This window comes from Oryctolagus cuniculus, chromosome 4 (genome assembly GCF_964237555.1).
Source record: "Oryctolagus cuniculus chromosome 4, mOryCun1.1, whole genome shotgun sequence".
Taxonomy (NCBI): Eukaryota; Metazoa; Chordata; class Mammalia; order Lagomorpha; family Leporidae; genus Oryctolagus; species Oryctolagus cuniculus.
This window is the reverse complement of record NC_091435.1, coordinates 169,628,658-169,654,842: the sequence shown is the minus strand read 5'-3', so window position 1 is coordinate 169,654,842 and position 26,185 is coordinate 169,628,658. Positions and strand designations below refer to the sequence as shown.

At 55.1% G+C, this 26,185-nt stretch overlaps 1 protein-coding gene across 1 annotated transcript; it reads right to left on the bottom strand.

Moving 5' to 3' along the window:
- Nucleotides 1–536: 536 nt before the first annotated feature.
- On the bottom strand, nt 537–26,185 carry CRTAP (cartilage associated protein). Its single transcript, XM_051818543.2, has 7 exons — nt 25,690–26,185; nt 20,047–20,196; nt 15,125–15,296; nt 13,571–13,699; nt 11,550–11,695; nt 8,138–8,225; nt 537–4,968 (listed from the first exon to the last, which is right to left on the bottom strand). The coding sequence occupies exons 1-7, from the start codon at nt 26,158–26,160 to the stop codon at nt 4,919–4,921; spliced, it is 1,206 nt and encodes a 401-aa protein (XP_051674503.1). The 5' UTR covers nt 26,161–26,185; the 3' UTR covers nt 537–4,918.

Here is a 26,185-nt window from a genome sequence, read left to right as displayed (position 1 = left end):
GTGCTTCAAGGCATCCAGACTGGGACGTCACCCTACACGCCAACTGATTCCCCACCCTCGCTGCTCCATCCAGCCTTTCCCACTGCGCCCCCCGGAATGCTGGAGCCGGCATTGACTGAACCCGTGTGCCCCCTCTGGCTCACACAGCCAACATCTGTGTGACGACCGTCTGGGTCCTGCATGGGCCTCTTCCCACTCTGCTTTCTCCTGGCTCCTCTGTGATGGCATGCATGGCACACAGCTGCTGGCGAAGCCACTCTGAGTCCCTGAGACAGGGTCCTGGTGTCTCCCTCCTGGAGAGGAGCCTCTCCGTGGGTGCGCGTGCACGCACACGCACAGTTCCTCAGGGCCTCAGCCAGCTCAGAAGCAAGAACCGGCCCCACAGCAGCACCTCCAGGGCTCCCTGGGGAAACGTGTCCACTTTGGCAGACACAGTTCAGGATTTCAGGAGCCCAAGCAAACAGCTAACGACAGTGGGTGTCCCAGGATGCCCGCGTGTGGCTTGAGACCTCCCCACCAAAAACAAAACCCGAGAAGACGCAAAGTAAAACGTTTAATGTGATTTTTACAAAATAAAGAAGCAATTAAAGCTTTTGTTTTCAGCTGTCTTCCAAGTTCCACTTTCCTACAGCAGTGAGGTTTTGCACCCTGCCCTGAGCCAGGGCCGGGAGGTAGAGAAAGACAGCAACAGCGTTTTGTAGCTGGGCCTCCCGATTGCCACCCTCGAGTGGGCGATACAGCTCCAGAATCCGTCTCGAATCTGTTTGCCGAGTTGCTCCCTTCCTTCTTAGTCTTTTCTTGTAAAACGAGGCACTGGGATCCCACCGACCAGCGCCAAGGGGAAGCTGAGCCAGTTCACTCGTCCATTCAGCAAGGAGCCAGAGCCAGCGCTCTGTGGGGAGACGGCTAGGATACGGGGTGCACCTGCCCGCCCAGACAGAAAGCCGCCCTCCCGGCCACCACGCTCCTGGCTCTTCTTTCTGGGGTAGGAGCGGGTCAGTCCAGGTGAAGCCGGGCTGCCATGGTGTCCTCTCTTGGACGTGCCATGGGGACAGGCATGGGGAATGGCCCTGCCCTGAGCTGTGGGCACAGGAAGTCCAACGCATAAAACCCTTGACTGAGGCACGCTCAGAGTTCCCTTCCTGTATCCCCCCGCCCAACCCCACGCCCAGGTCCCTTGTACACAGTTTAAACTCTCACACTAGGTCATTCAAGCCTGCAGCCTCCAGCAAAAAGAAGTCGCTGTTTGGGGGATGGCAGACGATCAAGTGTTCAGACAGCTGCGATGAAGGATTAGTTGTGGGTTTTTTCTCAGGGCCTCGCTACCCGCAGTGTTGCAACGCCATGTTCAAACACTATTAAATGAGAATGTTTTCTCTGGCTGCTCTCCACCTTTCCCCCACAGTTTCAACATTGAATTTAAAACACACACACACACACACACACACACACACACCCTGAAGCAGCTTCGGTTTACAGCTCGCATTTAAAACTTCACGTTATTTCCATGAATGTTGGCAGGAACCAGCCCCTGTTGATTCCACCCGCAGTCATAATAAACCCTTGCCACTGACAATCTAACAAATCATTTTCTGTGCCGTGGAGTTGGGTTCAATCAAAGTTTTGTGCTCTTAAAACTCCCTTAGTAAGAACTCCTAAATAAACGCACACATTGCTTCCTCAAGGCGGCCTTTGTGGTCAGTGTTGGGGTGCGGGGGGGGATCTCCTGGGTCCCCGAGAGCACACAGCAGGTTGGTGGCAGTCCCCAAACTCAGCAGGATGAGTGTATGTTCCGAGTGTCAGGCGGGGCCGCGTGGAATCGACTCGTCCCTTGTGAGTACGTGCCGACACGCAAGCCTCCCTCTGCCTGTCGGAACTTGAGCGGCGGCCACGAGGCATAGCCGTCAGACCTTCATGGTGGGTGCCTGGACTCGGGCTGCCTCCGTGGCAGTGGGGCTGGACAGGTGCCCCACCATGGTGGGCCACCTCCCGGAGGAAACCAGACAGTGGCCGCTGGGTCCAAGGACAGGGAGGGGTCTCAGAGTGGGCCCGGAATGTCCCACAAAGCTTATAAATGTGTTTGCTTTTTCAAAAGACAGGCCAGACGGACGTTGAACCTTTGGGGTCTCGATCCAGGAATCTTCTAGGCTCTTCCAAGAAACACGCTGGGGGAGAGGTTGGCTTGGGCGCAGGCTCACTCTGGGGTTTTCGTGGTAGGTGTGGAGGGACAGCCCTCTCTCTTTTAAAGTTCCTTTGGTTTCCTTTGGAATAAAAATGGAGTGACTCAGCTCCCCAGCCTTGGGCCAAAGTGCTGCCAACCCTGACCGAAGCAGGGTCTCTTCCTCCAGGCAGGGCTGGGGTGGGAACACAGGCGTCTGTCAACCCCTCACTCCCAACCAGGGAGAGGTGGCCCAGTCCCCACCCCAGCTCCAGCCCTGTGTGCAAGAGTAGCACCCACAAAGCGCTCACCCCAGGCTCAGAGCCGGGAGCGGACAGGACCTCTGCCGGTACCCAGAAGAGGAAGGGCCTAGCCGGGCCGGGTCCCTGCCAAAGTCCCCTCTCCCATCGCCGCACAGCTGGGAAGGCCAGCCACAGCCAGGAGCCTCCAGGGGAGCTCAGCCGCTGCCAAGCGCACCAGCCACAGGGGCTCGGGAACCCTGGCACGGGACGTCCGCTCACCAGGGCCCCCACGACTTATGGTCCCACTGACACCAAAGGGGAGTCTCTGGTGCAGCAGGGGGCAGGCCGAGGTACAACGGAAGCTGGGGCACAGGGGAAGCCAGCGATCTGAGTCGGGGGGGCGAAGGAGGGCTGGGGCGTGACCTGGTGGGAGGCTGCGTGGACACAGGGGCCTCCATCACTAAGAATAACACTGGCTCCTCCTTGGCCAAGCAGGCCCCTGGGGGTGAATCCAAGCAAACACAGAGGAGGCAGGCTCCTGCGCTAGGTTGGGGCCCTCAGAGGGAGAAGGCCACGTGGGGATTCTTGTGCAGGTGGGAGGGGAGGGGACAGAGCAGAAGGATGTCTCTGCGTGTCCAGGGGTGGGGATACCACGCTGGGGACCTGCAAGAGGAATAAGCGCGTGGGTGTCGGGCTCCAACGACCCCCAAGATACGAAGACCCGAACGCTGTCTCCGGCTACCCCTGTCCGAGCCACTGTGGGGAAGTCCTGTCCCCCAGATGCTGTGCCCTCCTGCCTCCATGCCCCGGGGTCCCATCCGACAGGTGGCTTATCTGGAGGGGAACAGGCTGAAGGAAGCAAAAGCTCGGCTTCTGAAACGCCCCGTTCTCCTGGTTTTCTCCGGCAGATTTCCTCTTGCCCGGAAGAAGCGGGGCTGGCCTCGGCTCTTTCCCGTTGCTTCTTTGCACTCTAAATCCCTCCACTCCAGGAGTCTTCCTCGCCCAGCCTCCTGGCCTTCTGGACACTGACACGCTGATGGCTCCGTGGTGGGGCCAGGGCCATGCACCCAGCCTCCCCGGCTCCTGCGCACTGGGCTGCCAGGGCCCACAGCCCCTTTTCTACAGAGTGGCCCTCCGTGGAGCCACATGCCAGCAAGTGACTGGCAGCCGCTGGCAGGGGTTTCTCCTGAGGGCGCCCCCACGGGAAGCACCCGTACTCAAAGCCCTGTCAGGGCCTGCTGGGGCCTGGCCTACTCGACTCTGCAAGCCACTGGCAACCTGAGCCTCCTACGCCGACCTCAGCTTGCCTTGCACAAAGCCCTTCCTTCCCACCCACCCACCCTGCCCTGCGGGCCAGAATCCTGATGTGATCTGCTTTGTACCACTGCTACTGCCAGCCCAGACCCAGACAGGAGCCGCTGGAAGGGCCTCCTTGCCACCGCCCCTGCCAGCTCTCCGGTTTTGCACACAATGGCGGCTGCAGTGACCCTTGTCAGAGGCCAGTGGGGAAGGTGCATCTCGGCTCTACCCTGGCTGCCGAGGCCCCAGCTAGCTGGCCCTGTCCCCGACCAACACTGGCCTCTCCCTAGCACCCCTCCCTCCCTCTTTCCCCTTGCCCGCTCCTCCACACGGCCTCCATGCTGTCCCACGGCCACCGGGAGTGCATTCTGCCTCCAGGGCACTGCTCACCGATTCCTTGTCAGGAACACTTTGGCCTGAGACCTGCGGCCCTGCCCAGGTCTCTGCAGCCTCATCCCCAGGACTCCTCACGCCTTCCCTGCTCTATTTTCCCCCATAGCTTCGATCGCCATTTGATCTCTTGTTTATGAGAGTATTTCAACAAGTTCATAGAAAAATAGAATTAAAAGTATGAGTCCATTTGGATGCCCAAAAAATTTTTTTTGTTGCAAAAACTTTCAAAACCATAGAAAATATATATTATAAAAAAAACTGTGCAGGGACTTCAAATTTTCTTTTTACACCATAATAAACTTAGGCTTTTTTAAATAAAAAAAAGTTACTTATTTACTCGAGACTAAAAGTGGAAGAGTAGAGAGGCCGAAGTAGGTCGCACAACTGTCATCTTTTCGGTAAGTTTTCTTGTTTAAAAAATAACACTGACATTCATGGGGGCAAGAACAGGTCATGGAAGACCGTCCTTCCAACCAGAGTGGTGACAAAGGCACATACTAGCACCAGGGAAGACGGGAAGACAGATGTGACCACAAGACGGGTGTGACCACGAGGAGGACAGGTGTGACCACGAGGACAGGTGTGACCACGAGGACAGGTGTGAGCACGAGGACAGGTGTGCAGACGGGAAGACGGGAGGATGAGAAGACGGGGTGAGCGCAGGGAAGGCAGGCTCACCCTGGTTCCACACGGGAAGAGCGACGGGCGTCCCTTTCACCTTATAAAGGGGGCTCCGAGGTATCGACAGCCCGGGCTGCTGGGAAAAGTAAGACGGAGGATCTGTGTGTCCTGAACACGGACAGGAAGTCCCTCTGGCGGCTGCGGACTAGCCAGTCTGCTCCAGGTCCAACAGGTCATCCACATATTCTACAACTTCTCCCTGTGAGAGACAACAGGACGATACCTGTTAGGTGGGCCACCGACGGCAACAGAGCTGACCGTTTGCAAGGGGCCACTGCCAGCCCCCACCTGGGCTGAGGCAGGTTGTGTCCACTGGCCTGGAGCCCGGAGCGCCCGACTTCTCCCTGTGGGGGGACCTGGCGTCCTCTCCATGTGAACCCGGTGGCACGTGCTCTGTGACCCACACAGGTGGCCTCTGTTGAGACGGACAGCCCAGCCACTCTCTGTGACAAGTTGCCGAGTGTCCCCTCCTCTGGGTACCCCTCCCCAACCCCTTCCTCTCCCTCCATAGTTCTCCCTGGGGAATGTAGGTGTTTTTTTGTGTTGATTTGAAGATTTTATTTAATTATTTGAGAAGCAGGGTTACAGACAGAGAAGGGGACAGAGAGATCTTCCATCTGCTAGTTCACTCCCCAAATGGGCCACATCACTGGACTGATCCAAAGCCAGGAGCCAGGAGCTTCTTCCAGGTCTCCTATGTGGGTGCAGGGGCCCAAGGATTTGGGCCATCTTCTGCTGCTTTCCCAGGCCATTAGCAGGGAGCTGGATTGGAAGAGGAGCAGCTGGGACTTGAACCGGCGCCCGTATGGGATGCTGGCACTGCAGGGGGAGGCTTACCCTACTGCACCACACTATGAGCCCCAGGGGAGCCTATTTTAACTGGTTCCTTTCTGCCTCAATCTCCAGACTGCAAAGTTTTCAAGGACCAGGGCCTGGGTTGATTTGTCTTGCTCAGAGCCCAGTGAGTGTGTTAAAGGTAGGGAGACACCATGATCACAAAGGATCAATGATTGGAGCCAGAGTTGTGGCGCAGCAGGTTAAGCAGCCGCATGCAGCACTGGCATCCCATATGGGCACTAGTTCAAGTCCCAGCTGTTCCACATCCAACCCGGCTCCCCACTTATGCACCCGGGAAAGCAGCAGAAGATGGCTCAAGTACTTAGGCCCCTGCACCCACGTGGGGAGACCCGGATGAAGCTTCTGGTTTCTGGATTCCATCTGGTCCAGTCTTGGCCATTGCAACCATTTCGGGAGTGAACCAGCAGATGGAAGAACTCACTCTCTCTCTGTAACTCCATCTTTCAAATAAGTAAATAAATCTTTAAAGAAAAAAAAAAGATCAATGATTGAGGAGTGGAGCATGCTGCTGGGGTGACTGACAGAGGCCTCCTGCGGGGACAGCGGGATGAGCTGCACCGCCACCTGGTGCAGCCCCAGTACCTCCACCTTTCCTCGCCTGCGTTCACTTCTCTCCTACAACCCATCGGAAACTCTGTCCCCAGCTGCCTCCTCTGGCACAAGAGGGGTCAGACCCAGCTCTCTTCTAGCTCCCAGAAGGGCAAAGCCTCAGAATTCCTTGTTTTGTTTTTGTTTTTTAAAGATTTGTTTATTTGAAAGGCAGAATTACAGAGAGGCAGAGAGAGAGATCGTCTATCCACTGGTTCATTCCCCAGATGGCTGAAACAGCCAAAGCTGTGCCAATCCAAAGCTAGGAGCTTCTTCCTGGTCTCCCATGCAGGTGCACGGGTCCAGAGACTTGGGCCATCTTCCACTGCTTTCCCAGGCCTTAGCAGAGAGCTGGATCGGAAGTGGAGCAGGCAGGACTGGAACCAGCACCCATATGGGATGCCAGCACTGCAGACAGTGGCTTTACCCGCTACACCAAAGCGCTGGCCCTCAGAATTCTTAGAAAGCATTTCCCACTTTGTTCCAAACGTATCCTTTGGCCACTCCTAGTAATAGCTTTTCTGTTGCGTGGCTGCCCCACCATAAAATGACCACTCCATGACCAGTCACGGCTTATTACAAAGGAGTGGGCTGAGTGAGACTGATTAGAAAGGGCCAGCAACTCCAGAGAACGATAAATGCTTACAGCAAGCATGTAAGTTATTAAAAAAAAAAGATACTAATAGTCTGAGAAAAATTGAGATCAGGTATCTTCAGAGTGTTAAGCAAGTAAAAACTTGCTGTCTTGATAAAGCTAAAAAATTATGAGAGGAGCTGGCATGCAGAAGTGGGTTAATAAGCCTCTGCTTGCAACGCCATCATCGCTTACTGGAGCGCAGGTGTGAGCCCCAGCCACCCTGCTTCCAATGCAGCTTCCTGCTAATGACCCGGGAAGGCGGCAGGAGATGGCCTGTGCCACGCGGGAGACCAGGGAGGCGTCCTGGCTCCTGGCTGCAGTCTGGTCCAGACCTGGCTGTTGGGGCCATTTGGGGTGGGAACCAGTGGATGGAAGATCTCATTCTCTCTGTCTTTCCTACTGTCATATGTCATTTTGCCTTTCAAATACATAATAATCTTCTTTTAAAAATCCCACCCCCCCCCAAAAAAAAAAAAAAGATGTTTGGTGGACACGTGTCATGGTGCAGCAAGTGGACTGGTATACTTGCACCCCCCTTCAGAGTGCCTGGGATCAACTCCTGCACTGCCTCCCGTTAATGCACACCTGGGAGGTGGCAGATGCTGGCTCAGGTACTTGGGTCCAGGCCACCCACATGGGGGACCCACATGGAGTTTTCCAGCCTCCTGGCTTCAGCCTGGCCCAGCCCTACCTGTTGGGGGTATTTGGGGAGTACACCAGAGGATGAAAGATATCTCTTTCTCTCTCTCTTCTCTCTCTCTCTCTCTCTCTTTGTCGCTCTGTCTATATAATAAATAGGTAAGAGGGCCGGCATCGTGGCACAGCAGGTTAAGTCTGTCTGTGACACCAGCACCCACATGAGCGCCGATTCAAGTCCCAGCTGCTCCACTTCTGATCCAGCTCTCTGCTATGGCCTGGGAAAGCAGCAGAAGATGGCCCAAGTGCTGGGGCCCCTGCACCCACGTGGGAGACCCGGATGGAGTTCCAGGCTCCTGGCCTCGGCCTGGCCCAGCCCTTGTTGAGGAGTGGGTGGAAAGATCTCTCTGTCACTGACTTTCAAATAAACAGCAAGGGGAGGCTGGAGGAGCGCGGCAGACTCCCAGTGCCCATTTCGCCATCAGGAAACGAGGCCTCTCGTGCGGTTTCCTAGACAGCCGTTCTCTCCCCGCCGCGTTCCAGCTTTCCTCAGAACACCTGCGGCAGTCTTCCCCGAGTTCCCTTCCGTTCCTTATCCCGGGGGCCTTCCCGCGATCTCAGCCCGCGCGTGCTGTGCGTGCAGACTTGCCTCATCGTCATCCATTATGTGCTCCTTGGCGAAGTCATACAGCTCCTTCTGCAGGGTGGTCACGTTGAAGAACTGAACCGCTTCCTGTGCACACACAAGCAGAGGACAGCTTAGTGCCCCCCTGCTGATGCTGATAAGATGCGAGGATGGGGTGTGTGTTGGGGGTGGGGCGGCAGTGGGCAGTCAGGGCACTGGATTTCCTTCTGGGGAATGTTCAGGACTATACAGTGGTCATGGTTATATAGCCGTAAGAATATACTAACAACCACCGAATTGTACGCTGAAAATGTTCAATGCAATGGTATATGAATTTTACCTCAATTAAAAAAAAAGGGGGGGGCGGCACTATAGTGCAGCAGATTAAGCTGCTGTATGCAGCACCGGCATCCCACATGGGCACCAGTTCGAGTCCAGCTGCTCCACTTCCAATCCAGCTCCCTGCTAACATGCCCTGGAAAAGCAGTGGAGGATGGCCCAAGTGCTTGGGCCCCTGCACCCACGTGGGAGACTTGGGAGAGACTCCAGGCTCCCAGTCATTGTGGCCATTTGGGGAGTGAATCAGCACATGGAAGATTTCTCTCCTCTCTCTCAGTGTCTCCTCCTCTTTCTGTAACTCTGACTTTCAAATAAATACACAAATCTTTTAAAAAAAAAAAAAAAAAAAAGGAAAACCATGGCCAACACTGGGTGAATGAGAGAGTTTGCAATAGCTTGTGTGCATGACTGTGCTCAGGGGTCTTCAAAAGTCCAAAAATGCAAAGTTCATATTCGGAAAAGGCTATGCATGGACTGCAAATTATGTTGCACGAAAATAAACACCTTTCAACTTTACTTTCCATGAACTTTGTGAAGCACCCTTGTGTTACGACAACCTGGGACAGCATGCAAAGTCCACTGGAAACACAGTGAAGACCATGTGATGACTTGGATAACAGTTTGGGTGTCCCCCATGGGTCATCTCCTGGGGGTTTAGTCCCCAAAGTCTGACGTCAATGGCTACTAGATGAAGGGTGCAGACTGGCTCTGATGACGGGGTCTGGGGTGGGCCTAGCGAGAGCGCTTTAGGTCCCAGGTGCACACCCTTGGAAGGTAGTTCCTTGCCAGCGCCGCGGCTCACTAGGCTAATTCTCCGCCTTGTGGCGCCGGCACACCGGGTTCTAGTCCCGGTCGGGGCGCCGGATTCTGTCCCGGTTGCTCCTCTTCCAGGCCAGCTCTCTGCTGTGGCCCGGGAGTGCAGTGGAGGATGGCCCAAGTGCTTGGGCCCTGCACCCCATGGGAGACCAGGATAAGTACCTGGCTCCTGCCATCGGATCAGCACGGTACGCTGGCCGCAGTGCGCCATCCGCAGCGCCCATTGGAGGGTGAACCAGCGGCAAAAGGAAGACCTTTCTCTCTGTCTCTCTCTCTCACTGTCCACTCTGCCTGTCAAAAAAATAAATAAATAAAATAAAATAAAAATAAAAAATAACCAAGTAGGTATATGGGTGTGACAAGGAAAAAGGTTCATAAATTGTCAGAAAGACAAAAGCAAGTTATAAAACAGTATGCAAAGTATGATGTCACTTTTGTAAAAATTAAGGAACACACCTGCATATGTGGGTAAATACATAAAGGTATTTCAGAAAGTTCATGGAGAATGATATTTAAAGTTTATTTTGGTGCAAAGAAATTTGAAATCCATCCATAGTTTTTTTTTTTTTCATAATATGCATTTCTATGAACTTTTCAAAGACCCCTCAGTATGCATGGATTTCAAAACATTCCTGCACCAGGGCCAGCCGTGTGGCACAGAGGGTTAAGCTACCGCATCCCATTTGACAGGCAGTTCCAGTCCAAATCCAGCTCCCTGCTAGTGTACCTGGGAAAGCAGTAGATGATGGCCAAGAGTTAGGGCCCTGCCACCCACATGAGAGACCTGCGTGGAGTTCCAGGCTCCTGGCTTTGACCTGGCCCTTGCAGCCATCTGGGGAGTGAACCAGTGCATGGAAGTGCCTCTCTCTCTGCCTCTCCTCTCTCTGTGTTACTCTGAATTTCAAATAAACAAACAAATCTTTTCAAAAAAAGGGGGGGGGGGGACAGAACAGGTTTTGGAGCTGGTAGCCAACCACTAGTGTAAGGAACAGGGTTGGGAGAAAAAAAATAACTTTTTAAATATTTATTTCTTTATTTGAAAGGAAGAGTTAGAGAGAGAGAGAGAGAGAAAGAGATCTTCTATCCACTGGTTCACTCCCCAAAAGCCAGGAGCCAGGAGCTTCCTCTGGGTCTCCCACATGGGTGCAGGGGTCCAAACACCTGGGCCATCTTCCACCGCTTTCTCAAGTGTATCAGCAGAGAGCTGGATTGGAAGTGGAACAGCTGGGACTCAAACTGGTGCCCATGTGGGATGCCAGCACTGTAGGCCGCAGCTTTACCAACTACACCACAGTGCCAGCCCCTGAAAGAAAAAAATTTTTTAAACAATTTTTTTTAGATCAAAATAAATTTATCTTTGAATTCCAAGAACCACAAACTGTTTGAAGCCCTCTTGTATAGCTATCAAGCAGGAGAAAAGATAAAGAGAATGTGTGGGATTATGAATGCTGATTTTCTAAGTAAAATATTTCAATAATATTTAAAATGTATAGGATTTCCAGGGATTCAGAATCTAGAAAAGGCAGTAAAGGGACCAGCACTGTGGCACAGAGAGCTAAGCCACAGCTTGCGGTACCGGTTTCCCACATGGGTGCTGGTCCAAGTCCTACCTGAGCGCATGGTCCGCTTCCATTCCAGCTCCCTGCTAATGCGCCTGGGAAACCAGGGGAAGATGACCAAGCACTTGGCCCCTGCACCCATGTGGGAGACCCTAATGGAGTTCCAGCTTCCTGGCTTCAGCCATGGCAGGCATTTGGAAAATGAACCCATGAATGGAAGATCTCTACCTCTCTCTGTCACCCAGCCTTTCAAATAAACAAACAGGCAAATAAATAAATGAATCTTAAAAAAAAAGGTAGTAAAGTGTTTAAAGACAAAACTATAGAAAAATGAGTTTTCCTTCATTTCTGAAATAACACTTTCTCTCCTTATTTTTATCTATTTGAAAGGCAGGGCAAGAGACAAAGAGAATGAGAATCAGAGACAGAGAGAGAGAGAGATCTTCCATTGGCTGGCTCGCTCTCCAAACGGACACAGCAGCCAGGGCTGGGCCAGGTCTAAACCAGGAGCCTGGGACTCAGCGTGGGAGGCAGGGAGCAGGACTTGGGCCACCCATCACCTGCTTCCCTCCCAGGGTGTGCATGAGCAGGAAGCTGGTGGCTGGAACTTGGGCCCAAGCAGTCCGGTCTGTGGGGTGTGGCTGTCTCAGCGGAGGCCAGATGCCCAGGCCAGCCCTCCCCCAGGTGGGAAGCTGTCTCCCGGTGGGCAGGGACTCACCGGCCTGGGCTGGAAGTGCTCGTCCGAGAGGCCCCACTTGTCCCTGTGGTACTGGTAATATACCAGGTTCTGCTGCATGACCTTGTCGTGCTGGTCGAAGAGCAGGTAGCTGACCGCACACGGGGCTGCGTTCTTCAGGTCGCTCACTGGGAGGGGAGAGCACCGGGCAGGCAATCAGCGAAGCAGGCCCTGCAGGCCCCTCCCCCCCAACCCACCCCACCCCCCGCCCGCTTCCTGGAAGCCCGGCTTCCTAAAGCAAGGGGTCAAGGACACGCCTGTCCTCCCAGCCCCCTCCTCAGGAAAGCCTGTGCCAGACTCAGGGGCTCGGCCAGGTCACGGCCAGGTCATGGACACACTCCCGCGGCAGCCCCCAGGCCGGTTTTGAGACAAGGAAGCCCCTGCTGGGCAGATGCTTTTCAGAAATGCCTGGGTAGCACCTCCGCTGTGGCGACCTGGGCTGGTCTCAGGCCCCTGGAGCCAGGCAGGGAAGAAGGTGGGGTCCCAAGGCCCAGCCAGCCTGGGGCTGAGGAGACTGGAGGATTTCTCAGCAAATGGGCTCCCCAGTGGGGGCCTGCTGTGCCCAGGGACCACCACTGTCAGATACAAGCGGGCTCCCCTACAACCCAACCAGACCTGATAAACCCAAACGACAGGGGACGCTCGGGGCTGAAGACGCTCTGAAAAATCACCTGGGCCTGCCGCCTCCTGGGCTGTGGGTCCTCACCCCAGCGTCCTAACTCTGCACTGCACCTTCAGCACAGGGATTCTGCAGGTCTCGGGCGTGGACTTGGGGGAGGTGGGGAAGGGGCAAAGGGAAGAGACACGAGGCAAGTCCCTGGGTACTGGCTCTGGCTCCTTGCACTCCAACTTCGGACCCGGGAACACTCCTTTGGCCAGAGCCCTGGTTGGCAGGTGTATGCAGAGCTGGGGCATGAATACATTGTGTCACCCAGTGGCTGCTTCCCAGTGACAGCTCTAAAACCAGGGCCCCCTCCTGGTCCCGCGGGAGGCCCACAAGAGCTGGAATGTGTTTAAACCAGAACACCTGCCCTGAGGGACTGCAGTACAGCAGACTGGGCAGAAAGAGTTGCAAACAGGGCAGGCTTTTAGGAGGTACATTTTACTCTTCCTGTTTACCTGTCACCCCAGGAAGCAAAGGTGCCCGGGGGGGGGGGGGGGGACGCAAAGCTGCAGGTGATTGTGAGTCTCTGCCAGTTTCTCACCCACAGAGGACCCGCAGGCTTCCAGAGCCCGGGTGTGGCAGGAACACTCCCGGACTCCAAGCTCAGAGTGGCCGCTCCCAACAGTAAAGCGTGACCCAGGCTGTCTAGGCTGGCTGGGAACCTGCCATCCGGGGCCCCGGCACGTCTTCACGAGGGCAGAACAGTGCCTGCCACGTTTGTCCCTAGGAACCCTCCTGAATGACCCGGGGATGCGCAGCTCCCGAAAGGGGCCCTGGGCACCATCAGTTACAGGGAGAGGAGGGCCAGGGACACGGGCGTGCAGTCCAGCTCCGAACCACTTCCTCTCCCCCTCGCCCCCCTCGGCCCGCTGAGAAGGTTCTGCCGGATAAAATTCCAATATCAGGTCAAGGGAGGACCTGAACCCCAGCAATCTGGGATGGGGAGAGGGAAGCCAGGACCCAGGAGACAAACCCTCACCCGGCATGGGTGTGCTCCGTGCGGCCCCCTACGCTCTCCACGTCTCTGAGCTCACTGAACCGTCACGGAGATCCTAGCATGGTAATATCCCTGCTCTGCAACCAGGGAAACTGAGGCACAGAGAAGTAACTGGTGACAATGCTGGAACTGCCCTCGAGCAGGGAGCCTGGCTCCAGCGCCTGTGCCGACTACCACCAGGCCACTTTTCATGCAAAGCGTGGCCCCAGGGCTTCCAAAGTGACCTTGAACTCAACAGCCATAGGTATGGAACAATGCTCCCATTTCACAGGTGGGGAAGCTGAGTCTTCAAAGGATTAAGCACATCACCTACGATCTCAGGGCTTGCAGAAGACTACTTACGCTTGTAATAAGCAAACTGCAAATAATGATACATGGTGGCCACAAACTTCTCCACGGGGTAGCCGCCGATGACAGGGGTGAGGTTCTCTTCGCACTGTATTTTGCATTCCAGAACCTCTATATAATGATCTGGAAAACACACGCGTTTTCAGAGCCATTATTTTCTTTTTTATTATTTTTTTTATTTTTATTTTTTTGGCAGGCAGAGTGGACAGTGAGAGAAAGAGACAGAGAGAAAGGTCTTCCTTTGCTGTTGGGTCACCCTCCAATGGCCGCTGCGGCTGGTGCGCTGCGGCCGGCGTACCGCGCTGATCTGAAGCCAGGAGCCAGGTGCTTCTCCTGGTCTCCCATGGGGTGCAGGGCCCAAGCACTTGGGCCATCCTCCACTGCACTCCCGGGCCACAGCAGAGAGCTGGCCTGGAAGAGGGGCAACCGGGACAGAATCCGGCGCCCCGACTGGGACTAGAACCCAATGTGCCAGCGCCGCAAAGCGGAGGATTAGCCTAGTGAGCTGCGGCGCCGGCCTCACAGTGCCTCTGTATTAAGAGGACTCACAGGAAGCTTCCCTCTGGCGTGTCCGAATGGAAGGAGGAGACGTGATGATGGCCGTGTGGCAGTCAGACTCTACACGGAGGTGTGAAGAAAACTCCAGAACACTTCACGCACACTCAACTGCACAGTCACTACCACCGCATAAAAAGGCCGGTCATGGTGGGGGCAGCCCCTTCTTCCGTCCACCACGCCTCCTCCTGTCCCTGGGCCTCCTCCTCTCCTGGCCGACTCATGATGGCTCTCTCTCTCTCTCTCTGTGCGGGGTGCCCACACTCACATGCAGGTGTGTGTTCGCTTTCTCTTTTAAATAAATCCTGCTCACACGCCTGCACCCTATGGATGTCTCTGCTTTGAATTCTTGTCTTGGTGGGGATAAGAACCTGGAATAAGGATGGAGACGCCCAGGCCCGTAGTGCTGGGGGTGGATCAGTGTGCCCAAACCACTTTGGGAAACTTGCCCTTGGCCATTTTCTGGAGCGACACTGCCCACTAACAGCACTGCAGGAACACCTGGGGTAACCTATGGGTGATGCTTTAGGTTTTCTTTCTTCATTCTTCTTTCTCATGTTTTTGAAACTTTATGATGAGCATACATTACTTTCCTGATCAGAAAGTTCCAAAATATCACGTAAAGGTTCACTGTTCTCTTCATTCTACCTGTTCAGTGTCGAGAATGCCCCATGATCAAAGTTAGCTTGGTTATACAGAGGCGCTCCTAGGCCCGTGATTTTACCAAAAGCCTGTGGGGTGTCTGGAAACCCCGACAACCTGGTCTGCAGGCCTGCGCGTGAACATTCTATCAGCTGTTTCGCCCACAGCCAATGCTGAGCGAAAGGCTTATCTATGTAGGCTTCAACTACTCTCAGCCAGACATTCAAGCCCAGAAGCTCCTCAGAGGCCACTCGACACCCAGAAGGCATGCAGACATAGAGCCAGCACCTACGGCAGACAGAGTCCCCGGGGCAGCTGTCCCTCGACCCCAGGACGCGGCCCACCACCAACCTGCTATGGAGAGGTAGAAGTCCTTGAAGTCCTTGATCTCCCTGGAGCCCTCGCAGGCCGCGAGGCACTCGTAGAAGGCCTTGAAGAAGTCGGGCAGGGCCAGCTCCATATCCGTGATAGACGTTCTCCAGTTCTCACCATTGTACGCCCGCACCGCTCGGATGAACAGGCTCTGGAAAGCAAGGAGAAGCCAGTGGAGCCTGCTCCAGGCACAAATAGCAACGGCCGCGTCCTCTCACCAGGAACCAGGACACCACGAAGTTCCGCCCGCCTCGGCTCTCCGGAAGCCGCACCAGCACGGGCGTTTTGTGCAGTGAACAAACTGCTTCCTGTGATGCCGGCATCCCATACAGGAGCACCAGTTTGCATCCTGGCTGCTAAGCTCCCGATCCAGCTCCCTGCTAACGCGCCAGGGAAAGGGGCAGAAGATGGCCCAGGTGTTTGGGCCCCTGCCACCCACATAGGAGACCAGGATGAAGCTCCTGGCTCCTGGCTTTGGCCTGGCCCAGCTCCGGCTGTTGTGGCCATCTAGGGAGTGAACCAGTGGATGGAGGATCTCTTTCTTTCTGAATCTCTCCCTCTCTCTAACTCTAGCTTTCAAAAAAAATAAATCCTTAAAAAAAAATAAAGATGCTACCTGGGATCCCCACATTCTATAGCAGAGTGGGTTCAAGTCCCAGCTCCACTCCCAACCCAATATCCTGCTGATGTGTGGGAGACGCACACTGATGCAGGGCTCCTGGCTTTGGCCTGGCCCAGTTCCAGCTATTGCAGGCAACTGGGGAGCAAACCTGAGGGAACAACTCTCTCCATCTGTCTCTCTGTCTCCCTTTCCAATAAACAAAGAAACCTTTTTTAAAAAGAAGCCACATCAACCTTTAATTAAACATGAAGTCAATCAGTAACTTTCCTTAACTCTAGATTTCTCTACCCTTTTGAGTTTAATTGCAGAAGTAGCAAGTGCTTGGAAACAAAACCAAATTTGAATGAAGGGAAAACTTCGTGACAGAAATCAGAGTAAGGGACAGAGCAAAGGCTGGGTTGCCAAGGGGCAGGAGGGAACATCTTGGGGGTGATGCAAACAGGCTGCTTCATGTCAAAACTCACTGAGCTGCAGACTTAGAAATAAACAGATTGTAAGTAAATTACATGCATCTCAATAACCTTTTTTTTTTTTTTTTTTTTTGACAGGCAGAGTGGACAGTGAGAGAGAGAGACAGAGAGAAAGGTCTTCCTTTGCCGTTCGTTCACCCTCCAATGGCCGCCGCGGCCAGAGCATCGCGCTGATCCGAAGCCAGGAGCCAGGTGCTTCTCCTGGTCTCCCATGGGGTGCAGGGCCCAAGCACTTGGGCCATCCTCCACTGCACTCCCTGGCCACAGCAGAGAGCTGGCCTGGAAGAGGGGCAACCGGGACAGAATCCAGTGCCCCAACTGGGACTAGAACCCAGGTTGCTGGCGTCACAGGTGGAGGATTAGCCTAGTGAGCCGCAGCGCTGGCCAATAACCTGACTTAACAACTGAACCAAGGCAGTGAGTTTGAGGGCAGGCACCTGCTGCTCTGAAACCTGAAATGGGAGTGCCACGTGCCAGCATCAGTCAGTGGGAAGGGCGACCACGCGCCACGTGACGCATGCGCCGCAGGCTTCCCGCACGTGACACCTCCGCCGCAGGCTTCCCGCTCGCTGCTGACCTGACCACGTGAAGGAGAACTAACTAGGAGTGCGGGAGCAGCTCAGTCTGCACGTAAAGTGGAGCCCCTGGATACACGCAAAGCCTGCTGACTTGGGGAGGCCAGAAAGCGCCTGGAGACGAGCTAGGACTCCACCTGGACTTCCTTTCCAGCTGCTCCTGACCGGGGGTATCTGAGAGCCAGCCCTTGGATCTGGAGTTTTCCCCCAAGCTTCAGACCCCAGCTAGCAAGTGTAGCTCTCCTTTAAGCTCCCAGGCAGGGGCAGGTGTCTGGTCTACCAGTTAGGACGCCCACATCCCAAATCATAGTAAGGTTGATACCTGGCTCTGGCTGCCGACTGCAGCTTCCTGCTAACACAGACCCTGGGAGGCCACGGTGATGGCTCAAGGAATTGGGTTCCTGCCACTCAATCGAGACCTCAGCTGAGTTCCCAGCTTCTAGCTTTAGTCCTGGCTGGGTGCTAACATGAACCAGTGGACAAATGCTCTCTCAATTTGAAAGAATAAAATTTAAAATAAAAGCTCCCAGGGAGGCAGCGTGCCCTGGTAGAGGACTGAGGGTGCCTTTCCCAAGGCCTGGGTAAGTTGGTAACAGGGGCACCGAGACGGGAGCCAAGCAGAGGGCTCCCTGGGAGCACAGGAGGGCAGCCCGGCCACACCCAGGAGTTGAAAGCTATATATTCTCTTTATGGGAGAAGGGGAGAGGAGCAGGCAGCAGGCGACAGATGTCAACAACTTTTGGGAAAACACAAAGGCAAAATCAGCACAGGAGAGGGCTAGTCCGGGGGGGACGAGAGCTCCACGCCCCGTTGGCACCTGCAGGCTTTGGGGTCCATAGAGGGCTGGGGCTGAGCATGGGCGGATGGCAGGGCCGCAAGCCCGATCAGAGCTGTCGCAGCCTGCCTGCTGCCCGAGGGATCATGCCTCCCGAAGCCACTCCACCCTGAGACAGGTGGTGGGCTCCAGACTCCCAGGAGTCGGGGACCAGGCAGAGTGGAGGCGGAGGTGGAGAGAAAGCAGGGCTGAAGACCCGGAAGCAGGGGCAGTGCTCTGAGTCATGGGAGAGCCCCCGCCCCTCCGGCTAGACGGCTCTCAGACAGCAGGAGACAGGCCTGGATGCCCCAGCAGGCCTGCGGGCAATTAAGATGTTGCTTGGGATGCCCACCTCCCATACCCAAGTGCCTGGGTTCAAGTCCTGGCTCTGCCTGCTGATCCCAGCTTCCTAATGGACACCCTGGAAGGCTGCAGGTGATAATTCAAATGGTTGGGTCCCTGCCAGCCATATGGGAGACCCAGATTGAGGTTCCAGGTCCAGACTTCAGCCTGGCCCTGTCCCAGTTGTAGCAGGTATTTGGAGAATGAATCAGTGATGGGAGCTCTCTCATTCTTTCCCTCTCTCTCTCTTACACATACAAACACACTATCTGTCTCAATCTCCGTCTTTTCCTCTGAAATAAATAAAATTCTTTTTAAAGGAATGGATGGGGGGCTGGCACTGTGGCACAGAGTTAAGCTGCGGGCTGAGACACCAGCATCCTGTATGGGTGAGACTGAGTCCCGGCTGCTCCACTTCTGATCTAGTCCCTGTTAATGTGTCTGGGAAAGCAGCAGAAAATGACCGAACCGCTTGTGCCCCTGGGAGACCCAAATGGAGTCCTGGCTTTGGCCTGGCTCCCCTGAGCCACTGAGGCCATCTGGGGAGTGAATCAGCAGATGAAGATTTCTCACTCTGTATCACTCTATCTTTCAAATAAATAAATCTTTTTGCAAAAAAAAAAAAAAAAAAAAAAAAAAAAGGATAGGGCCAGCTTTGCGGCACAACAGGTTAAACCACTGCCTGTGATGCCAGCAGCCTACATGAGCCCCGGTTTGAGTCCGGATGACTCACTTCTTTTTTCTTTTTTCTTTTTTTTTTTAATTTTTTTTTTTTATTTTTTGACAGGCAGAGTGGACAGTGAGAGAGAGAGAGACAGAGAGAAAAGTCTTCCTTTGCCGTTGGTTCACCCTCCAATGGCCGCCGCGGCCGGCGCGCTGCGGCCGGCGCACCGCGCTGATCTGATGGCAGGAGCCAGGAGCCAGGTGCTTTTCCTGGTCTCCCATGGGGTGCAGGGCCCAAGCACCTGGGCCATCCTCCACTGCACTCCCTGGCCACAGCAGAGAGCTGGCCTGGAAGAGGGGCAACCGGGACAGAATCCGGCGCCCCAACCGGGACTAGAACCCGGTGTGCCGGCGCCGCTAAGCGGAGGATTAGCCTAGTGAGCCAAGGCGCCGGCTGGATGACTCACTTCTAATCCAGCTCCCTGCTCATGTGCCTGGGAAGTGCTCGGGCCACTGCCACCACATGGGAGACCTGGATAGAGTATGTGGCTCCTGGTTTCAGCCTCAATCTCAATCTCTCTCTCTCTCTCTCTCTCTCTCTCTCTCTCTCTCTCTCTCCCCCCCCCCCTTTACTTTGTCTCTCCCTCTCTGTAACTCTGCCTTTCAAATAAATAAAAATAAATCTTCTAAACAACAAACAATGGCCAGTGCCACGGCTCACTTGGCTAATCCTCCGCCTGCGGTGCCGGCACCCCGGGTTCTAGTCCCGGTCAGGGCGCCGGATTCTATCCCGGTTGCTTCTCTTCCAGTCCAGCTCTCTGCTGTGGCCCAGGAAGGCAGTGGAGGATGGCCCAAGTCCTTGGGCCCTGCACTCGCATGGGAGACCAGGAGAAGCACCTGGCTCCTGCCTTCGGATCAGCGCAGCGCGATGGCTGTAGCGACCATTTTGGGGGGGGTGAACCAACGGAAGGGAAACCTTTCTCTCTGTCTCTCTCTCTCTGTCTAACTCTGCCTCTCAAAAAATGATAATAAAAGAAAATAAATCTTCTAAAAACAAACAAAACAATGGATATTTATGCTTCTAGTCCTTGCGTTCCTAGTGATTGCTGGATGATTTCCAAGACATGTCTTTACCACCTTAAAACTGAATGATCAAAGAACCATGTTTCTAAAATGTAGCATTTAAATGAAAGGTGACTTTAAAATCATAGAATGCAAAAAGTCCTTCTCAAATTACAACTCATTCAGCACGAATGAACTCCGGTAAAAACTCATGCTTAAGTAGCAACTTTGTGCAAAGATCAATCATTTCTCCTGTGGTAATTCTAAGTATCACCCCACATCCCTACTGTTCATCACGCCAGGCCTCTGAAGCAAGTCTGCGCACTGCCCACCACGTGCAAACCTAAACACACCTCGTAAGACTTGGTTTCCAGGTCTCTGATGTGGTCCTCTGCCCCGGGCAAGCTCTTGTAATATGCCATGTTCCTCTTCATCATCTCGTCATCCGGGTGCTTCAGGAGAAACGTGTGAGCGGCCGCGATGGCTTTCGGGAGATTATTTGCCTGAGAACAAAGAAGAAACATAACAGCTACTCACAGGTGCCGACAATACAACAGGAGTGTCTGCTCCATCTTTGAGGACCTCTGCGGCCCTACGTGGTATTTTCAGCTAGAGGGTCGGTGACTGCCTGTCGAGACCTGGCCCAGCCTCTCGGCAGAAGCATTTACTCCCCAAAGGTGACCATTACGGTGGCCTCCCACTCTCCCCGCAACCCTGCGCCTGGTCCCTCTGCCTCCACCCAGTCACGCCCCAGGAGGCTGGCTTGTGTGACCTTGAACTTGCCCTCCAGCTTCCAAAGGGACCCATGAAGAGATGCAATGAGGCTGAAGGAAGGGAGAGAAAAAGGCTGGGATATTTCACCTCCTGGTTCCCTCCCCTGGGAGCCACCTGGGGCTGCTATGACCCTCCCACGGAGGCCACAGATCCCTACAGGTGGTATTCTCCGTGTAGTCTCTCTGGGTCGAGGTTCCAGTTGGCGCTCTCTCCCCCGTCCCTTTGGCTAGGGGACGGTCATACCCCACGATCACTAGCCCTGTGGTACTACACTGTCCCTACACACTGCACACATCTTTCCAAAACAACCGTCTTAGAGGGGCTGCCCCTGTGGTGCAGCAGGTTAAGCCACAACGTGTGATGCCAGCATCCTACCTCTGAGCACTGATTTGAGTCCCAGCTGCTCCGCTTTTGGTCCAGCTCCCTGCCAACGCACCTGGGAAAGCAGCAGCAGATGACCCAAGCTCCTGGGCCCCTGCCACCCACACGAGAGACTGGTATAGAGTTTCCGGCTCCTGGTTTTAGCCTGGCCCAGTCCTGCCCGGCTGTTTCGAGCATTTGTGGAGTGAATCAGCAGATGAAAAATAAATATCTCTCTTTCTCTCTGTGTGTCACTCTTTCAAATAAATAAATCTCAAATCGCCCCATATGACGGTACCACATCTTTTTTTTTTTTTTTTTTTTTTTCTGACAGGCAGAGTTAGACAGTGAGAGAGAGAGACAGAGAGAAAGGTCTTCCTTCCGTTGGTTCACCCCGCAAATGGCCACTAAGGCCAGCGCACTGCACCGATCCAAAGCCAGGAGCCAGGTGCTTCTCCTGGTCTCCCATGGGGTGCAGGGCCCAAGCACTTGGGCCATCCTCCACTGCCTTCCCGGGCCACAGCAGAGAGCTGGACTGGAAGAGAAGCAACCGGGACAGAATCCGGTGCCCTGACCGGGACTAGAACCCGGGGTGCCAGTGCCACAGGCGGAGGATTAGCCAAGTGAGCCACAGCACCGGCTGGTACCACATCTTTTATGATAAAACCTTCACAAGTATATTGTTTTCCCAAATCTCTCACAGACCCTTCGCCTGTATTTATTTTTAATTTTTCAACTTATTTATACTCACTTTTATTTGAAAGGCAGAGAGATAGAGATCTTCCATCCACTGGCTCACTCCCCAAGTGCACACAACAGCTGGGGTGGCGCCAGGCCACATCCGGAAGCCTGGAACTCAATCTAGGTCTCCCTTACGGGCGGCAAGGAACCAAGCACTGGGACTGTCACCTGCTGCCTCCATTAGCAGGAAGCTGGATCAGAAACGGAGCCAGGACTCGAAGCCCAGGACTCTGATACGTGATGCAGGGGTCTCAAGTGGGGACCAACCTGTGGGCTTGCATTCCGCACAACCTCACTACCTCCTCGCTCATTCTTCCTTTCAGCAGACTTTGCCCAGTCTCCCATGTGCGGGCACTGTTTCTGGGAACTGAGTCTGTAAGTTCTGCCTGTCTCTCAGCGACCTCAGTCAAGAGCTGCTCTCTCCTGCCTCTCCTGTGTTCCGTGTTCCCACACTTTACACTGCCCTGCACTTTGGGCTTATGTGTTTGGGGGTACCTCCCCATCAGACTATGGTCCTTGGAGGACCCAACTGTGTGCCACAGATCCATCCCTGGCACCTGGACCAGGCAGGCATGGTAACAATTGCCTCGTCTGGTCAGAATGCCAACTTTACCCTATGACAAAAGCCCCTCGCTCTTGGGAGACCATGGCAGATTTGAGGAGGAGGAGGCAATTGGGGAGGGGGTTACAGGAAGCTGATGACCTGGAAGAAGGGGAGGGAGACAGAAGACATCTCTCCCCGGCTATAAAGTTTCCCCTGGGGCCTGTAGAAGCAGCAGGCCCAGGAACCCCAGAGGTTCAGGGCTCACTCCATGGCTGGCAGTGCCCAAGAGGGCAGGAGCGCTCCGGGAGAGCAGGTCTGCTCTGTCAGGCAGTGAGGGACGTGGATGCCTCCCTGTGAGGCCACACAACCAGCGGCCAGGGGGCTCCTACATGGTGGATTCACAGCACAACCTGGTAGGGGAAGGGCTGGCCCTGCACAGAGTCCTGCAGCCAATGCAGAGGGGCACTGGGAGGCCAGGATTAGGAAGTTAGGTTTGGAGAGAGAAAAAGATACGAGGGCTGGTGCTGTGGTCCGGCAAGCTAAGCAGCATCCCATATTGGAGCGCCAGTTCAAGTCCCGGCTGTTCCACTTCCAATCCAGCTCCCTGCTGATGTATCTGGGAAGGCCGTGGGCGATGGCCCAAGTACTTGTGCCCCTGCCACACATGTGAGACCTGGATGAAGCTCCTGGCTCTGGCCTGGCTCAGCCCTGGCTGTTGCAGCCATTTGGGGAGTGAACTAGTGGATGGAAGCACCCTCTCTATATATACATATATATATATGACTTTATATATGTATGATTTTATACATATATATGACTTTCAAATAAATAAATCTTTAAAAAAAGATATTTAGGGGCCGGCGCCATGGCTCACTTGGTTAATCCTCTGCCTGTGGTGCAGGCATCCCATATGGGTGCCGGGTTCTAGTCCCGGTTGCTGCTCTTCCAGTCCAGCTCTCTGCTGTTGGCCCAGGAGGGCAGTGGAGGATGGCCCAAGTGCTTGGGCCCTGCACCCGCATGGGAGACCAGGAAGAAGCACCTGGCTCCTGGCTTTGGATCGGCACAGCGCCAGCTGTAGCGGCTACTTGGGGAGTGAACCAACGGAAGAAGACCTCTCTCTCTTTCTTACTAACTCTACCTGTCAAATAAATAAATGAAAATAAAAAATAAAAAATTTAAAAAAAGATATCTGAGAATCATCAGGTAGGCAGTGCGTATCTGACCGAACTGCCCAGAACTGCAGCCAAGGCATTTGGAGCTGATGGCCAAGTTGGAAAACGGGTGGGTGGCAGTGAAGGCAGATTCCCAGATGTCAGTGCTGAAATTTCGGGAATGCCAGCGCATGGCTCAGAGCGGGGCTGGCTACGACAGAGCCTACGGAAAGCCTCACCCCCACCCTTGGCCGGAAAGAGGCCAGTCTGGCTGGTATAAGGAAGGGAGGGGGAGGAATGTGGCCTTCTAAGGGCATCTGCCCATGAAGCAGAGAACAAGAGAACCAGAGTTCTCAGCAGGGCACCCAGAAAGAGGGCCACAGTTGGGGGGGGGGGGTTTCTTTTCTTTTTTAAGATATATTGATCTGGAAGGCAGAGTTGTATAGAGAGACAGGTTCAGGGACACCAGAGTCCCCGCCCATCGAGGGGTGGGGTGAGGGTGCCGGGGGACCAGCTCTGTCCCGCTCACAGCATTCTCTCGGGCACCAGGTTCACTTTCTGTGTGGCCCTGGAGGTAGTGAGTGTTTCGTGTAGATGGAGAGAACCCACAGCTAACTACCGGGATCTAAACTCAGCGGGTGGCCCCCGGTGGGCAGGAGGCCTCCACTCCAGGGGTCATGGTCCTTTTCCACAAAGTCACTCGTCCAAACCCCACCCTCCCCACTCATCTGGCAGGTGGGACCCCACTCCTATTCCAGTGTTCACTGAAACACAGAAGTGCAGAGGACAGCAGACGGACAGCCCCGGCTCAGGCGCCTGTCACCATCCGTGTCTCCCTCCCTACCCATCAACAGCGTTCAGAAAAGCAAACATCACCGAGGGAAAAAAAGTCACACCTATCTCTACCAAAAATCACTTTTTCAGTGGCTGAAACAATTGAGTGAACATTCAGTTTTATAAAAAAAAAAAATTTTTTTTTTTTGCTGCGACCTGAAAGCACTAAGACAGATGGTATTTTCCTGCCTTGTAGTAAGTGACTGGCCAAGTCTACAGGTTTTGGAAAGCGGCTGTGAAGCCCTAGCTAACCCCCTGAGGCCACTCCAATACAGAAACCACAGCCTAATGGCCACGTTGAGTGAAAGGCTCTCTCGCCTCCTTCCTGCGTCTCTTATTCAAGTTTATATGGACTCCTGCATTGAAGAAATCAGAGCGTCTAGCATCCTCCAGGTCTAAAAACAGAAAGTCTCCCCCCTTGATCTTGTGACTAAAATTTCATTCACACTGTTATTTGCCAAAAGCGCTACAAAAAAAGGAATCAGCAGAGTCATTTTTAGCTTCGAAAACACTGCTTTTAGGAGCCAACTGTCATTTTCAACATTTTGGAATTTCATTAATCTCATCCCCCCAGGTTCTATTTTAAAAGTAGGGTTTTTTTTTTTTTTTATTGCCAGGACAAACATTCGCAAAATTGACCCTTTATATAAAACTGTGACTAAGTTTAGCAATACCCCGGCTTTTCTCCTTTTGAGGTTCTGCGCTGCTTTCTTGGTCACGTGAATGTGATGCACACGTGGCTCTGCTCGGCCAGAAATAGGCAACAAGGACAAAGACTCCACCAGAGCTTCTGCCTCCCGGGGGGCGGCGCCGGGGCGCAGCCCCCACACCAGCGGCTGCCCCGCGCCAGCGGCTGCGCCCGGGAAAGCAGGCGGGAGACCGGGCGGAGCCGCTGGCCGCTGGGCCCAGCTGGGGGGTGACCCGGCCGCACGGTCCCGGTCACTCCGTGAGTCCAGCCGTGCAGCCGGTAACACACTTGCAATACAGTCCTCCAAAAACCCGTCTAACCAGAGAGAAGCAGCAGGCGGGCTTCTAGAATGTTCTCCGAGCGCCAAGGTACCCCGGGAACGGGGCCCGTCCTCCACACGCGTGGGTCCCCAGCGCCAGGGCTCAGAGGCGGGGGACCGCACTAGCACCCCTAAACCCTAGACGAGAGAGAAACGGCGCCGCCCGCGGGGACGCCGGGCACAAGGGCCTCTCCACGCCGAGCCCCTGCCCTGCCCTCCGGCCCGTCCCCTCCTCATTGCGCCTGCCGGGTTCCTCAGCCCTCCGGCGCCTTATCACCGCCAGCCCCCACCCGACTAGCGACAAGGCGGTGTGGACGGGCAGAAAAAAACCAGGTTGTGCCCGGGGGTCACGGGCTACCTCCCTCAGGCCCTGCGCTGACCGCCCAACGCCGGGCCGCGTTCGCCGCGCGCATGCTCCGCGCGAGAGCGGAAGCGGGAGGGGCGGGACTGAGAGGCGACTTCCGGAAGGGCTGGGAGAGAGGCGGGTCCAGAGAGGGCGAGGGGTGGTGCCCCAGGTCTGAGAGGGGCGTGCCCTGGGCTGGGGGCGTGGCCTCCCGGGCGAGGGGCGGGGCCGGGCGCACTTGCCTTGAAGTAGGCGAACTGCAGGAACTTGTAGGGTTCGCGGCGCTGGAAGTCGGCCAGCACCTCGCGGCTGGGCTGCGACTGGCGGAAGGCCGGCAGGCCCTGCTTGCAGCGCTTGAGGCAGTGCGCGCGCCGCAGCAGGCCCCCGAAGAGCCGCAGCTCGGGGTAGCGCGCCAGCCCCGCGGCGGGCTCGCGCGGCGCCGCCCCGCTGCAGTTGCGGTGGCAGAAGGCCTCGCTGTCGCGCAGCAGGCGGTGCAGCCGCAGGCTGATCTCCAGGTAGCCCGCGCTCTCGGCCCAGTGCTCGCCGCTGTACTGGTCCAGCGCGTGCCGGTAGGCCGACTCGAGCGGCATCAGCTCGTCCCGCGGGAAGCTGCGGAAGCTGTAGCGCTCGTACTGCGCGCGCCCCGGGCGCAGCGCGCAGCCCGCGCACAGCACCGCCAGCAAGGCGGCGGCCGCCCGGCGCGCCGGCCCCATCGCTGCGCCGGAAAGAGAGGACAGA